The sequence below is a fragment of the Podarcis tiliguerta genome (assembly GCF_965153285.1).
Source record: "Podarcis tiliguerta genome assembly, chromosome: 13".
Classification (NCBI taxonomy): Eukaryota; Metazoa; Chordata; class Lepidosauria; order Squamata; family Lacertidae; genus Podarcis; species Podarcis tiliguerta.
In genome coordinates, this window is record NC_139546.1 from 48,490,427 (window position 1) to 48,511,577 (window position 21,151).

Genomic DNA, 21,151 nt, shown 5'->3' on the forward strand with positions numbered 1-21,151 from the left:
TACTGACTGAGCATGAAGTCTGCTGCTTTGCTGACAGGTTGGTGACCTCTCTGCTCAACTCAGATTGGAAATTTGCCGTCTATCTCACATTCACACTCCATCTCTCCTTTGCTCTTCACTTCCAGTCTGTCTCCAGATCCTCCTTGGGAGATCAGTCCAGGCAGGTAAAGCCGATTTCTGTTCTTCTTTCAACTTTTGTGATAGGAGACAGAAGCTCTGTGGGATGTAGGAGTGTCAGATTTTGCATGATTGGGTGGACAGAGGGTGGGCAGATGTGGAGGACTCCCTGGTCCTGCATGGGGAAACTGTGCCCCTGAAGGACCAGGTGTGCAGCCTGGGAGTCATTTTGGACTCACTGCTGTCCATGGAGGCGCAGGTCAATTCTGTGTCCAGGGCAGCTGTCTACCAGCTCCATCTTGTATGCAGGATGAGACCCTCCCTGCCCGCAGACTGTCTCACCAAAGTGGTGCATGCTCTGGTTATCTCCTGCTTAGACTACTGCAGTGCACTCTACTTTGAAGGTGCTGGAAACTAAAACTAATCCAGAATGTGGCAGCCAGACTGGTCACTGGGAGTGGCCACTGAGACCATGTAACACTGGTCCCAGAAGACCTACATTGGCTCCCAGTACATTTCCGAGCACAATTCAAAGTATTGGTGCTGACCTTGAAAGCCCTAAACCGCCTCTGCCCGGTATACCTGAAGGAGCATCTCCACCCCCATCGCTCACTGAGGTCCAGCTCTGAGGGCCTTCTGGCAGTTCCCTCCCTGCGAGAAGTGAGGTTACAGGGAACCAGGCAGAGGGCCTTCTCGGTAGTGGCTCCCGCCCTGTGGAACGCTCTCCCATCAGATGTCAAGAAAGTTTCCTGCGCAAGGTGGGTGTGGGAAACGGAGCACTCGTAACCTCTCCGCTGGTCTCCTGCGAAGAGTCCTGGAGCCACCTCTCCGATTCCTCTATCTCCTCCCCTTTCCCACTGGTGTTACGCTGATTACCTTCCCCAGCTGATGGGCTATCCCTCCTTCTACTAGGACCCTCTCCACCATCGTCCGGGAGCCTCCTCTCCGCCTCCCGCTCCGATGGCAGTTCCCTGACAGGTGAGGAGGCCTTTCTTTGCAGTACGGATCTCTTGGAAGTTGAAGTGGGAAGCTGGATTGAGCCTGAGCAGTTTGGCTGGTCAAAGGAACAGGAGGGGAATTTTATTAATAGAATTTGAATATGTACAAAATTCAAATATCATCAGAAATTCTGTAATCCTCCCAGAGTCCTATTTCCTTTTCTCATTTATCTGCTTGCTTATTGAGGGGGAGAGAGATTATTGGTCTACAACTCCCATCAGTCATCCACCAAGCAGCTTGATGGGTGTTGCAGTCCAACAACATCTGGCAACCCATGGTTCAAACATGCTTATTTAGGTGAGCTGTTCTCAAGAAAATTATGTTTGTCAAAAATCAAAAGGTTTTGCTGAAAAGTTCCACCAGTTAATGGAATAGAATTATTGGAACGCTGTTCAGGTGATTTTGATAGTGACCCCAAGGAAGTAGATTGTGGAAATCTGTGTGTAGCATTTGTTTAATGCAGGACTGAGAAGGACCAAGGCATTCTTGGCACAAAACAAACATACCTTGAACCAACAACTCATTAAAAAAACTCGTGGATGAGGGAGTACAGGAGAATAGCTCAAGGAAGGTGCTGAATGGCATTTCCCCCCTTGCACTTCTTCCCTTTCCCCAATCCAGTTCTGCCTCCACCAGCTCCAGAGCTGTCCATCATCCCTCCAAGACAGACCTTTCTCCAGGGACAACGGATCACGTTGAAATGCTCCCCTCCGGAAGGGCAGCTGGCAACCAAGTTCCTCTTTTATGAAATTAAAGCAGATGGTAATTACACTAGACCCCAAGAACAGTTCAATAATACCCTGGAAATCACTGCAGAATTTCAGGAAATAAATAAATCATTTGTCTGTGCCTACTTGGAAGAAAGCAGTGCAGGACGACTGTCTGAACGGAGTAACCGCATTGAGGTTTCCATTAGAGGTGAGTTAAGTTTGGCTAGTTCATATCATCAAAAGGCAGAGGGCCTTCTTGGTAGTGGCACCCTCCCTGTGGAACGCCCTCCGATCAGATGTCTAGGAAATAAACTACCTGACTTTTAGAATATATCTGAAGGCGCCCTGCTAGGAAAGTTTTTAATATTTGATGTCTTATCATGTTTATAATAATATATTGTGAGCCGCCCAGAGTGGCTGGGGAAACCAGATAATTAATAATAATAATAATAATAATAATAATAATAATAATAATGTCCCTTAACTGTGGCAAAGAGTACAAGAGTACCCCCTGGGAGAAAGAGACACTGGAGGCATGAACTATGGGGATGCTTTGGGCTGGATTAAGAGGACAATTTCAGACCCAGATTATGGTCCCTGGAGAGACTTCCTATAAGCATCGTAGCAGCAGTAACACTGGTGAGCTGCAGTTTCGGGAGAAAAATAAAACAATCCATATCTCATGTATGCTGTTCCAAAGCTTCTCCTGTAGGGGAGGTGAATTTATTTTGAAATCACCCCTTGAAATGAACCTGGAACTGCTTCAGAGGAGCCCCTGAACATATGGGCCCCTGAACACACCACTAGGCTGGCTGCCCCTTGTCTCCTAGCACTAATAAAGAAAGAGAAGGTCGGGGGGACGTTTTATCCTTTCCTCCACCCTGCAACTCCACCCTTCCCTACAAATCCTGAACAGGACAAGGTTGCAGGAAGAACACAACTAACTATTATTAGACATACTGCAACATTTTGTGGCAGGCCACCCTGGTTTCCTGCCCTGCCAAACTTGGGTGGGCTTACGTTTTGCATTTTGAAGGGAAACGGGGCATCGCCAAACACGGCTCGCTTCTTATTCCTTATCTGTTTATTTGCTTCTCAGGCCATCTTCTTCCTCCGTTCCTCTCTGTGTCCCCAAAGCTTGACACCTACAGCAGTGGGGAGATTGTGAACCTCACATGCTCTGCTCCCGAAAACCTTCTCATGTCAAGGGTTCTCTTTAAGAAGGACCGATGGCTGTTGCATGTCTACAGGCCCCCTTCTCCTCTGACCTCCTTTACATACACGAGGAACTTGTCTGCTCAAGACAGCGGGGATCATTTTTGCACGTACCGAGCTGCGGAATCGAGCCGGAAAATCTCATCCCCAGAAAGCAGAAGTATCAGGATTTTAGTAATGGGTGAGGCCTTAAAAATGTGTAATTCCCTTGGAAGACGAAGGGGAAGGCTGCCCTAGAATGTCCCAGGTTCAATCCCCGTTGTCTCCTGGTGGGTCTGGGAAACTCTCCTGCCTGAGGACCTGGAGAGAGATGCTGCCAGTCAGTGGAGACAATGCAGAGCTAGCAGGACCACTGGTCTGGCATGGTTATAAGGCAGCGGGTGATGTTCTCAGATGCCAGGGTGACCTCAGAAGTGGGAACCTTGTTGATATGTGCTCAGACTGCAATGTGGGCCCGTCTTTGTTTCTTGGACGATAGCGCTGTAACCCTTATTCAAGCATTAATACTACTCATGAGTAAGAAACCATGCAAAGGACCTGGGGGCATGCCGGAAAGCTCTGACACATCCCCCTCATACCAGTTACTTCTTTTATAATAATTTTTATTGGTTTTACAATTTGGTTTTACATCCACAGAACAAATCCAATAAAAAATATAGAGAATTCTCGGACTCCCATCCCCTCTTTTGCGGAGTCCACAAATAACCCTTTTCACTGCAAATCATATTATCCTCCATTTATCCACAAAACTCTATTTTCTCTTGTAGTTCTTTTCACATTGCAAGTGTTATTTCAATCTTGATAATGTTTTTAACCGTTTACAGGGTTCTGTCAGAAATATTACAAATGTTTCCCAGTCCTTATTTAAAAAATTATCAGCCAAAAGAATATATGGAACGCTTCACAAATTTGCATATAATCCTTATGCAGGGGCCATGCTAATTTTCCCTGTATCATTCCAATTTTAGTACATGTGCTGTGGAAGGGTCACCCCCCTCATACCATTGACAGATGGAGAAGGTCTGAAGTGGGGAGACCCCTCTATTGTACCAGTGGAGACTTCCAGGGCAATTTAGGGGATGTGATGGCTTACACATGACATGAGTAGTAAGGTAAAGGGACCCCTGACCATTAGGTCCAGTCGTGACCGACTCGGGGGTTGCAGCGCTCATCTCGCTTTATTGGCCGAGGGAGCCGGCGTACAGCTTCCGGGTCATGTGGCCAGCATGACTAAGCCGCTTCTGGCGAACCAGAGCAGCGCACGGAAACGCCGTTTAGCTTCCCGCTGGAGTGGTACCTATTTATCTACTTGCACTTTGATGTGCTTTCGAACTGCTAGGTTGGCAGGAGCAGGGACCGAGCAGCGGGAGCTCACCCCGTTGCGGGGATTCGAACCTCCGACCTGATTGGCAAGTCCTAGGCTCTGTGGTTTAACCCACAGTGCCACCCGCGTCCCTTGACATGAGTAGTACAGATCCCCAAATGGGAATCAAGAGTTTAGCCAGCTAACGTTTACCTTCCCAGACACTGCACATTTCCCCTGAATATTGTGCAACAGATGCTCCTGATCTTCTCCTCTCCCCTCCTGAAGTCCAAGTGGGGAATTCATGAACCCAGGACTCTCTGTTGACAAACCTGCCTGGATGAACCTGATGTAGTTGCGTCTCGAGGTCCCCAAGTCACCCCCCCCCCAATAAAACACAATTGACACTTGATTTTAGTTTAAGGTTTTGGCATAATTTTGGCCACAACTTCATTAAAATACAAGAAATGTGAGTGGCTGCTTAGGCATTGGTTGCGGCTATCTGACCCCGCACGGGGACAGACTGACATTCGCACGCCCACAAAGTCAGTTAGGGAAAACATTTGGGGAGAGAGATGGAGCTGGGTACCATGCCCTCACCTCTCCCCAAATGCTCCCAGAGGCTCTTGCGTGGCCCTAGCCCCTTGACAGGGGTTCAGACAAAAGCATGGTGAGCCCCTGGGTTCCTTTAACGGAATACCTTTGCAGACGCATTGGAGGGGCAGGCACAGCCAATCCATACCCCTCCACCAACCAATTCATGAAACCAATGCCTAACCGCAATCTTACAAGTTGTGGCGATTTGCTACGCAGTAGGCAAAAACCAAACGGCACCAGCCAATCAGCCAAATGGACAAATTTCCTACCGGGCCCCTGCCCCAAAAGCAGGCGACCCCATGACAGGCATGGCAAGGTCAAGCAAACAACTCTGAAAATAGGGAGGGTGGGCGGGTGATTCGATGTGCGCAGCGAAAAGAGGAAGCTCAACGCTGCGCGCAGGGTATTTAAAGGCTATGGCTGCCAATCACAAAATGGCAACATATGAATCTCCCCGGAAACAAGAAGAGCTGAATGATAATGGTGGCCAACTTGTTTTCCCGCCCAGCAACAGTGGGGTGCCTTGTTAGCCCCCAACACAACACGTGCTCTCCATTAAGAAGAACATGCTTTATGGCTTGCTGCTTAAAATCTCTGTGAGCCACAGACTCCAAATCATTAGCCATTGTACTCATTTTCCTTTACGGACAGCTCCTCCAGATCCTCCTCCTGCCCCGGTGCTGACAGTGGACCCTCCGTCTGGAGTGGTGAACGAAGGGGGATTCCTGCGCCTCACTTGCTCGGCCTTTGGCAGCGACGCAGAGCAAAGGTTCCATTTCTACAAGGATGGGGTCAAGATTTCCTCCAGCAGTGAAGAGTCTCGGGCGGACTCCGGAGAACCCAGGAATGCCTTCTCGAACGCCTCTGCAGACATCCTGGTCCAAGTCACAGCCGGCATCCACACTGGGGGATTTGCTTGCAGGTATGAGCAGAAACTGAGCAGCCGATGGATCATGTCTCCCTGGAGCCAAACGGTGAATCTCACAGGTGAGCCATGCCCTCTTGTGGGTATTGTGTTTGAACTCCAAGACTGAAGGATGGCGGGAAAAGAGCAAGGGGTGGGAGCAATGCTGTTCTTTGCTGCGACTTCCAGCCTCTTCCTTCTCCTTCCTTCCTTCCTTCCTTCCTTCCTTCCTTCCTTCCTTCCTTCCTTCCTTCCTTCTTTCTTTCTTTCTTTCTTTCTTTCTCTCCCTTTCTTTCTTTCTTTCTTTCTTTCCTACTTACTTACTTACTTACTTATTTATATTTTGGCAAAGTAATGATCATAAATAAATACAAATAAAAATGTGCACCCCACCACCAAGATCATTCCATTGTAACTATCCAACCTCCCAGAATTCCAACGCCTCTTGCAATGGTTTGACACCTTTCTGTTTTGACAGTACAAATTCTGCAAACACCCTCCATATCTCCTTAAAATCATTTCTCCTGCGTATTCCATGTCTTACCTTAATAGCACATGTTAATTTATCATTCATAGCTATATCCCACACCTCTTTATACCATTCTTCCATTTTATATTCTTCTTGCCCCTTCCACTTCCTAGCTATAATAATTCATGCAGCTGCCAATAAATTTGTGAGCAAGTTCTTCCTAGCCTGCGAAAGTTCCACCCCATTGTAAATTGATAATAATGCTACCTCTGGTGTTTTTGTCATCTTTAACCCAGTGATTTCTGTTTTCTCCTTAAACACCCTTTGCCGTTTTTAAAAACATATTTCATCATTGGAAATATGTAAAATATTACATATTGGACTACTGCAATGTGCTCTACGTGGGGCTACCTTTGAAGGTGACCTGGAAACTACAACTAATCCAGAATGCAGCAGCTGGACTGGTGACTGGGAGCGGCTGCCGAGACCATATAACACCGGTCTTGAAATTCCTACATTGGCTCCCAGTATGTTTCCGAGCACAATTCAAAGTGTTGGTGCTGACCTTTAAAGCCCTAAACGGCCTTGGTCCAGTATATCTGAAGGAGCGTCTCCACCTCCATCGTTCAGCCCAGACACAGAGGTCCAGGTCTGAGGGCCTTCTGGCAGTTCCCTCCCTGTGAGGAGTGAGGTTACAGGGAACCAGGCAGAGGGCCTTCTCAGTGGTGGCGCCTGCCCTGTGGAACACCCTCCCATCAGATGTCAAGGAAATAAACAACTATCTGACTTTTAGAAGACATCTGAAGGCAGCCCTGTTTAGGGAATTTTTTAGTGCTGTGACATCACATTGTTGGGGAAGGGGTGAAGGGAGGAGAGAGAGATTTTCAACTGTATGTATGTATGTATATATGTATGTATGTATGTATGTATGTATGTATGTATAAATAATTTATTTCTTTAAAGACTTGCTTTCAACATTGTGTTATGTACTTGTCTTGAATTTTCAAGAGGAAGCCTGTTGGTGTGTTTTTAAGGACATCCCCACTCCTTTATTTTTTATCTTCACAGCTCAGTTGCCAGATTCATCTGCTACATCAATGGGCCATGCATGGTGGGCTAGTCTGCTTCTGATCCCGGCGGTCCTGTTCGCTTACTGTTGTTGGAGAAAGAAAGGCAGTAAGTGATGGGAACTTGGGACCATCCAGCTTAAACCCCAGAAGAAGAGCCTGCCTCTTGTTGGGCCTAGTTCCATAGATTAACCATGCACTGCTATTATATAATCCCATAATAACACAATCCGTAAGTGGAAACCAGCCCACTTTGTTAAGTTAATGACTTGGGCTGGCTAGTTAAGTACCACAATTTAGCATAACAAAAAAAGGGGCTCTGTGTCACAGAATAGATGGGTTGGCTTTTCTTCCAGCTCCTCATCTACCTACATAGGAGAACAATAGACAGAGTTGTGTGAGAGCTAGAAGCTGGAGAAAGAGTGGAGAAAGGCCTGGGGGGGGGGGCAGAAAAATTGGGGGGACGGACGGACAGGTTTCTTTCCAATTTTTCTGGGTTTTTTCCAGGCCTTCCCATCTCTAAGAGAGAGACATGTTTGCTCTGGGTTTGGGGGCTGTCCTGGAAAGCTAATGGGGAATCAAGATCTATGGGGATGTCAGTGCTATGATACCTTCCATCCTATGCTCTGGTTGTTTATGTGTGTAAATAAAACCATATACCCTAGAGACACCACAGTCTCTGCTGACCTTCGTTCCAAGGAATCTGCAGTGATCATGGAGCCCAAGAAAGTAAAATCTCTCACTGCCTCCATTTCCTCCCCTTCTATTTGCCAGGAGGTGATGGGACCAGTGGCCATGATCTTCGCTTTTTTGATATTGAGCTTCAGACCATATTTTGCGCTCTCCTCTTTCACCCTCAATAAAAGGTTCTTTAATTCCTCCTCACTTTCTGCCATCAAGGTTGTGTCATCTGCATATCTGAGGTTGTTGATATTTCTTCCAGCAATCTTAATTCCGGCTAGGGATTCATCCAGCCCAGCCTTTCGCATGATGAATTCTGCATATAAGTTAAATAAGCAGGGAGACAAAATACAGCCTTGTCGTACTCCTTTCCCAATTTTGAACCAATCAGTTGTTCCATATCCAGTTCTAACTGTAGCTTCTTGTCCCACATAGAGATTTATCAGGAGACAGATGAGGTGACCAGGCACTCCCATTTCTTTAAGAACTTGCCATAGTTTGCTGTGGTCGACACAGTCAAAGGCTTTTGCATAGTCAATGAAGCAGAAGTAGATGTCTTTCTGGAACTCTCTAGCTTTCTCCATAATCCAGCGCATGTTTGCAATTTGGTCTCTGGTTCCTCTGCCTCTTCTAAATCCAGCTTGCACTTCTGGGAGTTCTCGGTCCACATACTGCTTGAGCCTTCCTTGTAGAATTTTAATCAGAGATTAGGATGGTGCAGAACCATACTTTTAACTTTTCACTCCCTTTCTCTCTCTCTCTCTAGTTCTTTTTGCCCTGGGCACATCAAAATATCAGCAAGCATCTGTGCCAAAGGAAAGCAAGGAGGAAATAAGTCAAAACATGTTTCGGTTGTCGGTACCCCAAACGACAGACTTTCAGGTCAAAGTAAGTAGAAAGGTTTAGGTTGGCATTTTGCTTCCATTTGAGCTCGGGAAATGAGTCCCTCCTCTTATTGAAACCAGTTTTATGTGTCAGGATCGCTTTCAAAGACGCTTAGAAATTGTAACGATTGGTCTTCCGTCCAGGTGACAAAGTAAACAAGTGTGTAGCTGTTCTTAGAGAACTGGCTACAGCCAGGAGTGGGGATAGCCACTTGAATAGAAACCAAAACCAAAAAAAGAACTCATGAACCTCTTGTGGCTATAGCTGCTAAATTGCCCATTCATGGACAAAGGAACACAAGAAGCTCCTTTATACCGTGCCAGGCGATTGGTCAGCCTAGCTCAGTATTATCTGCATTGATTGGTAGTGGCTCTTGAGGGTTTCAGACTGGAGTCTGCCTGAAGATACCACCAGAGATCAAACCTGGGAGCTGTTGCATGCAGTGCAGATACCTTGCCACTCAGCTACAGCCCTTATCCCTCACCCCACAAACTAAGGTAAGGGGGGGAAGGGTAAAGGACCCCTGGACGGTTATGTCCAGTCAAAGCCGTGGGTCACCCTCGGTTTCCCTCTCTGTCCTCAGAGCTCAGACGTCACCTACGCCACCATTGCCTCCCCACCGACTGTGACTCCCACTGAACCAACGCTGAAGGACGATCCCATCTCGGCAAAAGACGAAGAGGTCCTCTACAGCGATCTTCTCTTCCATCCTCAACAAAGCCACCACGAGGCTGCGCAGGAAAGAGATGGCCCAGAAGTGGAGAGGGCAGGTCCCGTGTAAAGCAATGGATGGATTTGTCCCTCTCCTTTTGCCCTCCCAGTTCTCCACACTGACACATCAGTTTGTGGGAGGGAGGAACAAGATGGCGCCGAGGTAAGACGCGCTTACCGGTGCTCTTCGGATTTCTTTTAATCTTCTTTTAATTCTTTATATTTTATCTTAACTGACCCAGTCAGTCTTTGAAGCATTCTATAATTGCTGCAGCTACATACTTGGCAACTTTCTGAGAGATTTGGCCCTGCTCCAGATTGCTGCAGATTGCTCCTTGTTTCTTTCTTATCAGCGGGCCGGCCTTGGAAAGTATGGGCCAGAACAAACGCTTGAGAGACTTTGACGAGCCCCTATCATCCCCTAAACCAAAACTATCAAGGTTGGTGCCACATCGGAATAGAAGAGGGAGTGACAATGCTGAGCACTGCTTTGCGGTGGAAACCCAAAATCGCTTCCTACCTCTAATTGATCTGGAAGCCACTTCAACTCTGACGACTCGGGATTCTTTAAAAGTAAACCCTGTAAAGGAGAATACGAAAGAAAAACTCTCAACACAGGATGATCGTTTAACATCTGATATGGGGGAGTTCCCCAGTTGTGAGCAGTTACACTTAGTAATTAAGACACTTCACTGTATCTTTAAAAGGCTGGATGAGGTATCTTCACAATTATCCAATATCCTGCTGAAAGTCGAAAAACTTGAATCAATAACACAATCTTCAGTTTGTGATTTATTTATTTTTTAATTCTCATAAAAACTCAGAAGCGTCTTAGAGGGAATATCTCCTAACATTCATACTTGCCTGTGCAATTTTGCTTTTTCTGCACATCCTTGCAAAGCAATTTCCCCTGATCGTAATGTGTCCCTGCATGCTATTTTCACCAATATATGCACACTTTACCCTAAGTGTGCATTTTTGCACACGTTGCTCAGCTGGAGAACTGCCAAATTAGCTTGAGTCTCGAAGGTAGTCACTTTCTCTTTTCTTTTTTGTATATCATTTTTATTACGTTTTCTGTTTTACAATTTAAAATATTCATTTTACATCCTTAAGATATCAATGACTTCCCTTCTTCTCTTTCCATGGTTCGTTTTACATATCACAAATCCCTGCAAATTTTGCAAAAATTATGCCATTCAGAATTCCATTATTGCATCCATCAAAACTTGTTTACACTGTTGAATTTATCTTAATGCTGCCGGCGTTTTCTGCCATTCTTCCTGAGTTGGGACCTTGCTTGTTTTCTATTTTGGGGCTAACAAAACATGGACCGCAGTAGTGGCATACATAAATAACCTTTTTTGACACCCTTTTTGTCACCCCCCTCGGCGATGGCACGCGGGGCGGCCCTCACCCCCCTTCTTACGCCACTGCGGCCCCCACCTTATCTAAAGTATATAATTCGGTATTTGAACGATTGGTATTAGTAACTGTATTATAAATTGGGTGTTGTTATAATGAGGCTATTATTGGATTGTAATTGTAAACAAATAAAAATTATTATACAGTGGTACCTCGGGTTACAAGGACTTCAGGTTACAGACTCCACTAACCTAGAAATAGTGCCTCAGGTTAGGAACTTTGCTTCAGGATGAGAACAGAAATCGTGCTCCGGCGGCGCGGCAGCAGCAGGAGGCCCCATTAGCGAAAGTGGTGCTTCAGGTTAAGAGCAGTTTCAGGTTAAGTACGGACCTCCGGAATGAATTAAGTACTTAACCTGAGGTACCACTGTATATAAAAAAGACAGGAATTCCTTTGAATGATGACGTGCTGTCATGCCGCCAGAGCATGATTTCTGTTCTCATCCTGAAGCAAAGTTCTTAACCTGAAGCACTATTTCTGGGTTAGCGGAGTCTGTAACCTGAAGCGTCTGTAACCTGAGGTACCACTGTACTGTGTATATTGGGTGTCACTGCCAAGGCAGGCTGCCCAGAAGCAGCCTCTTCTTCGTAGCCGATGGGCAAAACCCCAATTGTTCCTTTGAAAGCTGATGCAAGAGGCACGGCGGGCAGCAGGCTAATATTACTAGCAGGGATCTGCGGAGGGAGCCGTGGTTTTGTTTTGTTCTTCTGAGAAGAGAGGAATCTGGGGATGTGGCCAGTGTGGTCTACCAAGTGAGGAACTGCTGTTTTTTTTCCTGCACAGCCACACAGCTTCAAGGCCTGCCGTTCTCTCCAGTTTAAACCAAACCTCACACACAGCGAGGGGAGAATCTGTCCGTGTTGGCGGACTTTGGGAGAAGTGATGTGCGCTGGGCATGCTTTATTTTTTCTATTTTTTAAAAAATTTTATTGGAAATTTTATTTACAACATAACATAAACCCCCTGCCCCCCCAATACAGAAATCCACCCTCATTAAACATGAACATAACATACAATAAGCATAACATACAACAATACAAACAAATAAAAGACTTCCTTTATCCTGTATCTGGCCTCCTTATTTACTTCTTATAAGCTGTTTCCTTTATGAATAATTATTAAGATTTTTCTAACTGTAACTTAAATATCCACAAAGTCTCCTGCAGACATTAATCGAAACAAGTCCAGGTATGTTTATAGGGCACTGTTTTGTGAAGTATTCTCTGCATTTCCCCCATGCTTTTTGAAACTGTGATCTCTAATTGCCTCTGTTAATCTAGCCTGTTCAATATACTCTAACAGTTTGTCTTGCCATTCTCTGTAATCAGAATCCGGTGCAGTCAGACCAGGATTGGTGCAATATGTTCAAACCCTCTTGTTCTGGTGAGCAACCTGGCCACTGAATTCTGCACCAGCTGAAGTTTCCAAACCGTCTTCAGAGGCAGCCCTACCTATAATGCATTGCAGTAATCTAACCTTGAGGATACCCAGTGGCGTAGCGAGGGGGGTGCAGGGGGGGCCGGCCGCACCGGGCGCAACATCTGGGGGTTAGGGTAAGAGGGCGCAAATCCACAGGTTAGGGGGCGCAAATCCATGGGTTGGGGGCGCAAATTACTTGCCTTGCCCCGGGTGCTGACAACCCACGCTACGCCACTGAGGATACCAGAGCATAGACAACAGCATCAACCATTCCCATCATCCCTTGAGCACAGACCATGTTGGCTGGGGCTGATGGGAGCTGGATCCCAAGATCATCGAGGGAGCCACAAGTTCCCCATCCCTGATCTAGGGAGAGGAACAGCAGCTAACTGGGCAAATCCTGGAAAAACAGGAAAAACAGGCACCCTTGGGCAACGGGGCAAAGTATTTTAGACAGACAAACTCTTGAGGAAAGTGCTGCAGAAAGTGAGCCAAGCCGTAGGCAGGGGAAGGCAGAACTCTGCCCTCTTCCCTGACCCCTTCCACCCCATCTCCCTGGTCGTAAATCCCCATCTGAATATCTTAATCTCCCCAATGGCTCATTCCTCTTCAGAATCTCTGTATTGTTCTGCTCTCTTCTTGCCCCGAAGGGGAATGCTGTTGTAGAGACCTTCCTCCTGGTCTTCGGCCGGTTTGGCTCCGCTCTCCATCCATGGCTGCGATATTGGGGGCTGAGGCAGAGCAGGGGGCGGCAAGGCAGTGAAAGGTGTCTGAGTCCTGAAAAGGAGAAGGAAATTGAGGGACATGATCAAAGAATGACGATACCCCCCAAAGCTGTTGGGAGCAAATTGAGGGTTTGCATCATCCAGTTTTGACAGCAGGAAGGTGACCACCCCCCTCTTTTGCTTATCTCCAGTGCACGGCAATTCAGAGGTAGACTGCTTCTGCACAATGAAGATCTACTTAGCTGTCATGACTAAAATGCTTTGGCGGAATATTCTTCACAAATGTACCTCTTTTCAAAGGGTATCTAAACCACATCCTGTAGCTAATTCCAAAGCTTAGTTTCCATTTCCTTAAATAGAGATTGTGGGGGGAGGAAGCCAGTTATTGTATTATCAAAGGTTCATTTTTAAGTGGTTCCACAATTTCTGTCCCAGTTTCTTACACAGAGAATACACACAGCAGCTCACGGCAAAGGTGAATGGTCAAGCAACTCAACGAATCTCCCTGCCCTCCTGGGTCCAGAATAGACATTATAATAATAGAATCATAGAGTTGGAATGGATCCCCAAGGGTCATCTAGCCCAACCTGGAATCCTGCTCTGCTCCCTTCGCCCCTTCTGCCTCCACCTTTTTCTGCCCCTTCACTCTGTCCCTGTCCCAGCCACACCATCCCTTACAGACATTTTCCCTCCTGTCCGACCTACCAGGAATTTCCCCCTCCTTATCTGTGCTACTGGACTTTTTTTGTTGTTTTTTTAATGTATTTCCCCCTCCTTATCTGCCACCCCCAAAATTGTCCTATTGGTCCTTCTTCCTGGCTAGCTCAGTTGGCTAGAGCATGGTGATGATTATGCCAAGGTTGCAGGTTCGATCCCTGTAAGGGGCAGCTGCATTTCCCTGCATGATCCACGGGTCCCTTCCAACTCTACAATTCTATTATTCTTCCTGTGGGGTCTCTTTGCTCCTTTTTCTGCCTGGGACACCCCCCCCCCCCCGCTGCCTGTTCCTCCAGTTGCCTTTCATCCTTTTATCTCCCAGCCAACAGGACGTTGTCCCTCTCTTGACTGATAAGTCTCTCCTGCATTTCCAGGTTGCCAGGCTCTGGGTTCAAGTTTTCCTCCCCTCCGGAAACTCCTTGCATGGTTTGTGGGTGCTCTTCGCCTCCAACTATGTTCAAAACTGAACTGCTGCCTGAGCTGGCTCTTTCGCTCCTCCCTTCCTCCTTGTGTGCCACGACCATTGTTATTTTGGTCGGCCAGTCTAGGAACCCTTTTTGGAAGAAATGCTTTAAATAAATATAAAATCATGAAGATAACACACACATCACATCACATCAGTGTTAGACCAGCATTAGTTGCCGTTACCTCTGAGGCTTCCCAGTGGCGCTGAACATTTCAAGGTACTCGGAATTCGCTTCTTCCTTGTTTTCCTGCTCAGATTTCAACGCTTCCAAAGTGGAAATGAAGAGAGGAAAGAGAAGAAAGATGGTGAGACAGGGCTGGTCCTGAAAACAAACCTCTTGTGGCTGGGAGTTCCACAGGACAGACACAGGCAAGGCTCCCTCCCACATCCTAACCACATCCAATACGAAGGAATACAAAACAAATGCTTGCTTTTGTTGCTTTTAAGCAACACTCCTCTCACGGCCACCACTCTCACGACACAGAGAGGAGCATCATCCCCTAAAGATCTTAAGCAGGCTTCTACATACATAGGTAGTAGTAGTAGTAGAAATAATAATAATAATAATAATAATAATAATAATAATAGATTCATACCCTGCCCACCTTTTGGGTTTCCCACCCACTCTGGGCGTCTCCCAACAGAATATTAAAAACATGATCAAACTTCAAAAACTTCTCTAAACAGGGCTGCCTTCAGATGCCTTCTAAAATTCAGATAGTGGTTTATTTCCTTGGCGTCTGATGGAAGGACGTTCCACAGGGAGGGTGCCACCACTGAGAAGGCCCTCTGCCTGGTTTCCTGTAACTTGGCTTCTCGCAGGGAGTGAACCACCAGAAGGCCCTCGGAGCTGGACCTCAGTGTCCGGGCAGAGCGATGGGGGTGGAGATGCTCCTTCAGGTATACTGGGCCAATTATATGAGAGGCCCACAGTCTTCAGCATCACCTACCTCTCTTCCTCCTCATGCAGTAAAAAGAAAGAGGGACCATCAGGATCACCAGTGGAATTGCCCAGCGTGCATATAGCAGGGGTGACGAAGAGGAATTTGGTGACCAAACTGCAGAAAGGAAAGAAGGGGATTTGGTTGTTGGTATGAATAAGGGGTCCTGGCAAATAGAAGGGGAAGAAATGGAGGCAGTGAGAGATTTTACTTTCTTGGGCTTCATGATCACTGGCAGATGGTGACAGCAGTCACGAAATTGAAAGACGCCTGCTTCTTGGGAGAAAAGCAATGACAAACCTAGATAGCATCTTAAAAAGCAGAGACATCACCTTGCCGACAAAGGTCCGTAGAGTTAAAGATATGGTTTTCCCAGTCGTGATGTATGGAAGTGAGAGCTGGACCATAAAGAAGGCTGATCACCGAAGAATTGATGCTTTTGAATTCTGGTGCTGGAGGAGACTCTTGAGAGTCCCATGGACTGCAAGAAGATCAAACCTCTCCATTCTGAAGGAAATCAGCCCTGAGTGCTCACTGGAAGGACAGATCCTGAAGCTGAGGCTCCAAGACTTTGGCCACCTCACGAGAAAAGAAGACTCCCTGGAAAAGACCCTGATGCTGGGAAAGATGGAGGGCACAAGGAGAAGGGGACGACAGAGGGCGAGATGGTGGGACAGTGTTCTCGAAGCTACGAACATGCGTTTGACCAAACTGCGGGAGGCAGTGGATGACTGGAGTGCCTGGCATGCTCTGGTCCAGGGGGTTACAAAGAGGCGGACACGACTAAACGACTAAACAACAACAACATGAATAAGGGGAGGGGAGACTCCATTGCAGCCGTTGTTGTTGAAGACACAATAACAGTAATTCAGTGAAGTTAAAAACATATCAGTATATTGCTATACCGCTATACCAAAGGAACAGAAAAGACATTATATGTATGCGACAACAGCCACATGGATGCTGCTAGCCTAGAGATGGAAGGAAAATTATGTCCCTACCAGAGAAGAAAGGCAAATAAAACTGTTGGACTATGCTGAAAGGGCAAAACTGACTGGAAATCTCTAATTATGGGTATGTAATTTGGATTGTTATGAATTAATATTTGTAAAATATTAGGGCATGGCTCACCTGTGACATTCACCGTTTGGCTCCAGGGAGACATGATCCATCGGCTGCTCAGTTTCTGCTCATACCTGCAAGCAAATCCCCCAGTGTGGTTGCTGGCTGTGACGTGGACCAGGATGTCTGCAGAGGCGTTCGAGAAGGCATTCCTGGGTTCTCTGGAGTCCGCCAGAGACTCTTCACTGCTGGACGAAATCTTGACCCCATCCTTGTAGAAATGGAACCTTTGCTCTGCGTCGCTGCCAAAGGCCGAGCAAGTGAGGCGCAGGAATCCCCCTTCGTTCACCACTCCAGACGGAGGGTCCACTGTCAGCACCGGGGCAGGAGGAGGAGCTACAGGAGCCGTCCATAAAGGAAAATGAATACAATGGCTAAGTGATTTGGAGTCTGTGGCTCGCGGAGGTTTTAAGGGGCAAGCCAGAACTAAATCGGGTTCATCCAGGCAGGTTTGTCAACAGAGAGTCGTGGGTTCATGAATTCCCCACTTGGACTTCAGGAGAGGAGAAGATCAGGAGCATGTGTTGCACAATATTCAGGGGAAATGTGCAGTGTCTGGGAAGGTAAACATTAGCTGGCTAAACTCTTGATTCCCATTTGGGGATCTGTACTACTCATGTCAAGGGACGTGGGTTAAACCACAGAGCCTAGGACTTGCCCATCAGAAGGTCGGCGGTTCGAATCCCCGCGACGGGGTGAGCTCCCGTTGCTCGGTCCCTGCTCCTGCCAACCTAGCAGTTCGAAAGCACATCAAAGTGCAAGTAGATAAAGAGGTACCACTCCGGCGGGAAGGTCAACGGCGTTTCCGTGCGCCAATAAAGCGAGATGAGCACTGCAACCCCCAAGTCAGTCACGACTGGACCTAATGGTCAGGGGTCCCTTTACCTTACTACTCATGTCATGTGTAAGCCATCACATCCCCTAAATTGCCCTAGGCGTCTCCACTGGTACAATAGAGGGATCTCCCCACTTCAGACCTTCACCATCTGTCAATGGTATGAGGGGGGTGATCCCTTCGGCAGCACATTCACTAAAATTGGAATGATACAGGGAAGATTAGCATGGCCACTGCGCAAGGATGACACATAAATGCCTGAAGAGTTCCATATTTTTTCAGGGCGATATATTTTTTAATAAGGACTGGGGGGAAATTGTAATATATTTGACAGAACCCTGCAAACGGTTAAAAACATTATCAAGATTAAAATAACAATTGCAACGTGAAAAGAACTATAGGAGAAAATAGAGTTTTGTGGAGGATAATATGATTTGCCGTGAAAAGGGTTATTTGTGGACCCCACAAAAGGGAGGGTGGCAGTCCGAGAATTCTGTATTTTTTATTGTTTTTTTTCTGTGAATGAAAAACCAAATTGTAAAACCAACAAAAATAGTTATAAAAGAAGTACCAACTGGTATGCGGGTGATGTGTCAGTACTTTCCAGCATGCCCCCAGGCCCTTTGCATGGTTTCCTACTCATGAGTAGTATTAATGCTTGACTATGTGTGGGTTAAATCACAGAGCCTAGGGCTTGCCGATCAGAAGGTCGGCGGTTCGAATCCCCGTGACGGGGTAAGCTCCCGTTGCTCAGTCCCTGCTCCTGCCAACCTAGCAGTTCGAAAGCACGTCAAAGTGCAAGTAGATAAATAGGTACTGCTCCGGCTTAGTCATGCTGGCCACATGACCCGGAAGTTGTACGCCGGTTCCCTCGGCCAGTAAAGCTAGATGAGCGCCGCAACCCCAGAGTCAGCCACGACTGGTCCTAATGGTCAGGGGTCCCTTTACCTTTACCTTTACCTCTGGTTAAGAACTTAATTCGTTCTGGAAGTCCGTTCTTAACCTGAAACTGTTCTTAACCTGAAGACCACTTTAGCTAATGGGGCCTCCTGCTGCCACTGCGCAATTTCTGCTCTGTTCTCATCCTGAAGCAAAGTTCTTAACCCGAGGTACTATTTCTGGGTTAGCGAAGTCTGTAACCTGAAGCGTATGTAACCTGAAGCATATGTAACCTAAGGTACTGTCAGGGAACTGCCATCAGTGCCAGAGGGAGAGAGCAAAATCCAGAGGGATTCCAGAGAGAGTCCCACGATTTGGAGAGGCAGCCCATCTTCTGGGGAAGAGAATCAGCGTAGCACCAGTGGAGAAGGGGGGCAGATGGGGGAAGCAGCAAGGTGGTCCCATGACTCCTTGCCGGGGACCAGCGGGGAGAGTAGAGGTCCTCCGCTGCCTACGCCCTCCTTGCGCAGAAGGCTTTCACGCAGAGAGAGTAGGAGAAGACTAGGCGTCAAAGAGCTTCTTTGCTGGAAGAAGTTTAAGAAACGCCCACAGACGGATTCTGCCAGTGATTGAGACAGCCACGGGTGAGTGGCTGTCCGGACAGAAAAGGTTCACTCAGGCAATCTAGCCAGGTGTTTGCACCGGCTTACACATGAGCAACCCCTAGAACCATTACAGGTACCATTGTATTGCAGTGATTTTTTAAAAAATGATTTTAAAAATAATGGGGGAAATACAGAACTTGCTCACCTTCCATTACTACAGAGATGATGTTGCTACGTGGAGACTGGATTTCCTTATCTTCTAATCTGATGGAATATGCACAGCTGTAGTTCCTGGCCGTATCTTCACCAACACGCAAAGCTTTAAGGGGAACCATCAACTCACAGGGAAGCTTCTCAGATGCCTGACCTTGTAGCTCCTTGTAAAATGTGTATCCTGCTGCTTCCCGCCCATCAGGAACTGAGCAGAGCAGGGTAATCTGTTCTCCATGAGTGTAAACAGGGTTCAGGGGGTTTATGGAAAGGGTGGCAGGGAGTGGGAAATCTGGGGTTGGAAGGAAGAGAAAAAACAAACCAGTCAGCTGGGGGAATAAATGGATGAAATGCTGCTTCCATAACCTCCGTCATGGAGCTTCAATATGCTGATGACAACGTAATGTGTGCACACCCAGAGGATGACCTCCAAACCATCCTAGATATCTTCACGGAAGCTTATGAAAAGCTTGGCCTATCGCTCAACATCCAAAAAACCAAAGTGCTGCACCAACAAGCACAAAACAACCCCTCTGCAGCACCACAAATCCAACTTAACAGTGTAACGTTGGAAAATGTCAATCACTTTTCTCACCTGGGGAGTTATATTTCCACAAGGGCCGAGACTGATGCCAAAATCCAGCTTTGCCTCAGCTCAGCAAGCACAGCTTTCTCCTGACTGAAGTGCAGAGTGTTTGAGGACCGGGACATTCGCAGGGAAACCAAAACGCTTCTTTACAAAGCTATTGTACTACCAACCTTGCTGTATGCTTGTGAAACATGGACCACTTATAAACACCATCTCCAACTCCTCAAAAGATTCCATCAATGGTACCGCCGAAAAAATTTACATATCACTTGGGAAGACAGGCAAACTAATGTCAGTGTACTGGACGTTTGGCAAACCCTCACCATGATCAACTCCCATCCAGAAACCAATGTCCTCACATTTGAATTCTGGTGCTGAAGGAGACTCTTGAGAGTCCCATGGAGTGCAAGAAGATAAAACCTATTCACTCTTAAGGAAATCAGCCCGGAGTGCTCACTGGAAGGACAGATCCTGAAGCTGAGACTCCAAGACTTTGGCCTCCTCATGAGAAGAGAAGACTCCCTGGAAAAGACCCTGATGTTGGGAAAGATGGAGGGCACAAGGAGAAGGGGACGACAGAGGAGAAGATGGTTGGACAGTGTTCTCGAAGCTACCAGCATGAGTTTGACCAAACTGCGGGAGGCAGTGGAAGACGGGAGTGCCTGGCGTGCTCTGGTCCAGGGGGTCACGAAGAGTCAGACACGACTAAACGACTAACCAACAACAACAAATACAAATAATTTTGAAACTTTCTCCACTTTGAAATCTAGGTCTTATGGCCTGTGTTTTCTTACTGCTGTATGGAAAAGCACATGAACCTGACCTTCAAAGAGTTTGTAAGTAAACCATTTTTAACTCGCCAAGTCTGTGGCCTCTTTCTATGCTAAGCAAAATGGGTAAATTTTGGAAGCATCTTAGAAAGGGAGCCTATATTTCCATGCTTTACTTTGCTATATATTTTGTGGTTTTAAATCTCTGCCTGGGCTCTCTCACCAAAGAGTGTTTGCCCTAAACCTGGATTTGGCATCCAGCGAATTCTCCTTTTGTTTTAGCTAGTATTTTTTCCTTCAAACCAAATACAAAAAAACCAACACAAAGTTTACATTTAGAATTGTCTACATGCCGCAGAAGCCCCACATTTCATAGAGGAGAACTTAACACGGCATCTGGGATGCCAAACTCCCAGCTTTCTCCAGGTGTGACTCCCTGAGCTACTAGGAAGCTACAACATTCTGGTTCATGTCCTTTCCACACTTTCATCACATCCAGATGGGGCTGGCCTTTGGCGCTGGGGAGAGAGTAATTCATTCACAAGAAGAAAGCTTCTTACCAGCAACAGAGAGCACAATTTGGTTGCTCTTTGCAGACTCCCTTCCTTTCCTGTTTTCCCTCCAGTAAGAACACACAAACCTTTCCTTTGACTCCAGATGCATTGTGGAGACTTCCAAGATACTCTGGTTTTTTATTCTATATTCGGACCACTGACCATGTCTGGTGGCCTTAAAGAAATAGAACCACTCTCCTTTATGCCCTTCTGGTTGGTGGCATGTAAACTGGACT

The 21,151-nt window shown here is 46.8% G+C and overlaps 1 protein-coding gene across 1 annotated transcript in view; it reads left to right on the forward strand.

Moving 5' to 3' along the window:
* Positions 1-2,833: 2,833 nt before the first annotated feature.
* LOC310662912 (Fc receptor-like protein 5) overlaps positions 2,834-21,151 on the forward strand; it is a 59,561-nt gene continuing 41,243 nt past the window's right edge. The window contains exons 1-2 of the mRNA XM_083410275.1: positions 2,834-3,222; positions 5,593-5,928. Of these exons, the coding sequence (XP_083266401.1) occupies positions 3,027-3,222; positions 5,593-5,928 (532 nt within the window). The 5' untranslated portion in view covers positions 2,834-3,026. The remainder of the gene's footprint in view (positions 3,223-5,592; positions 5,929-21,151) is intronic.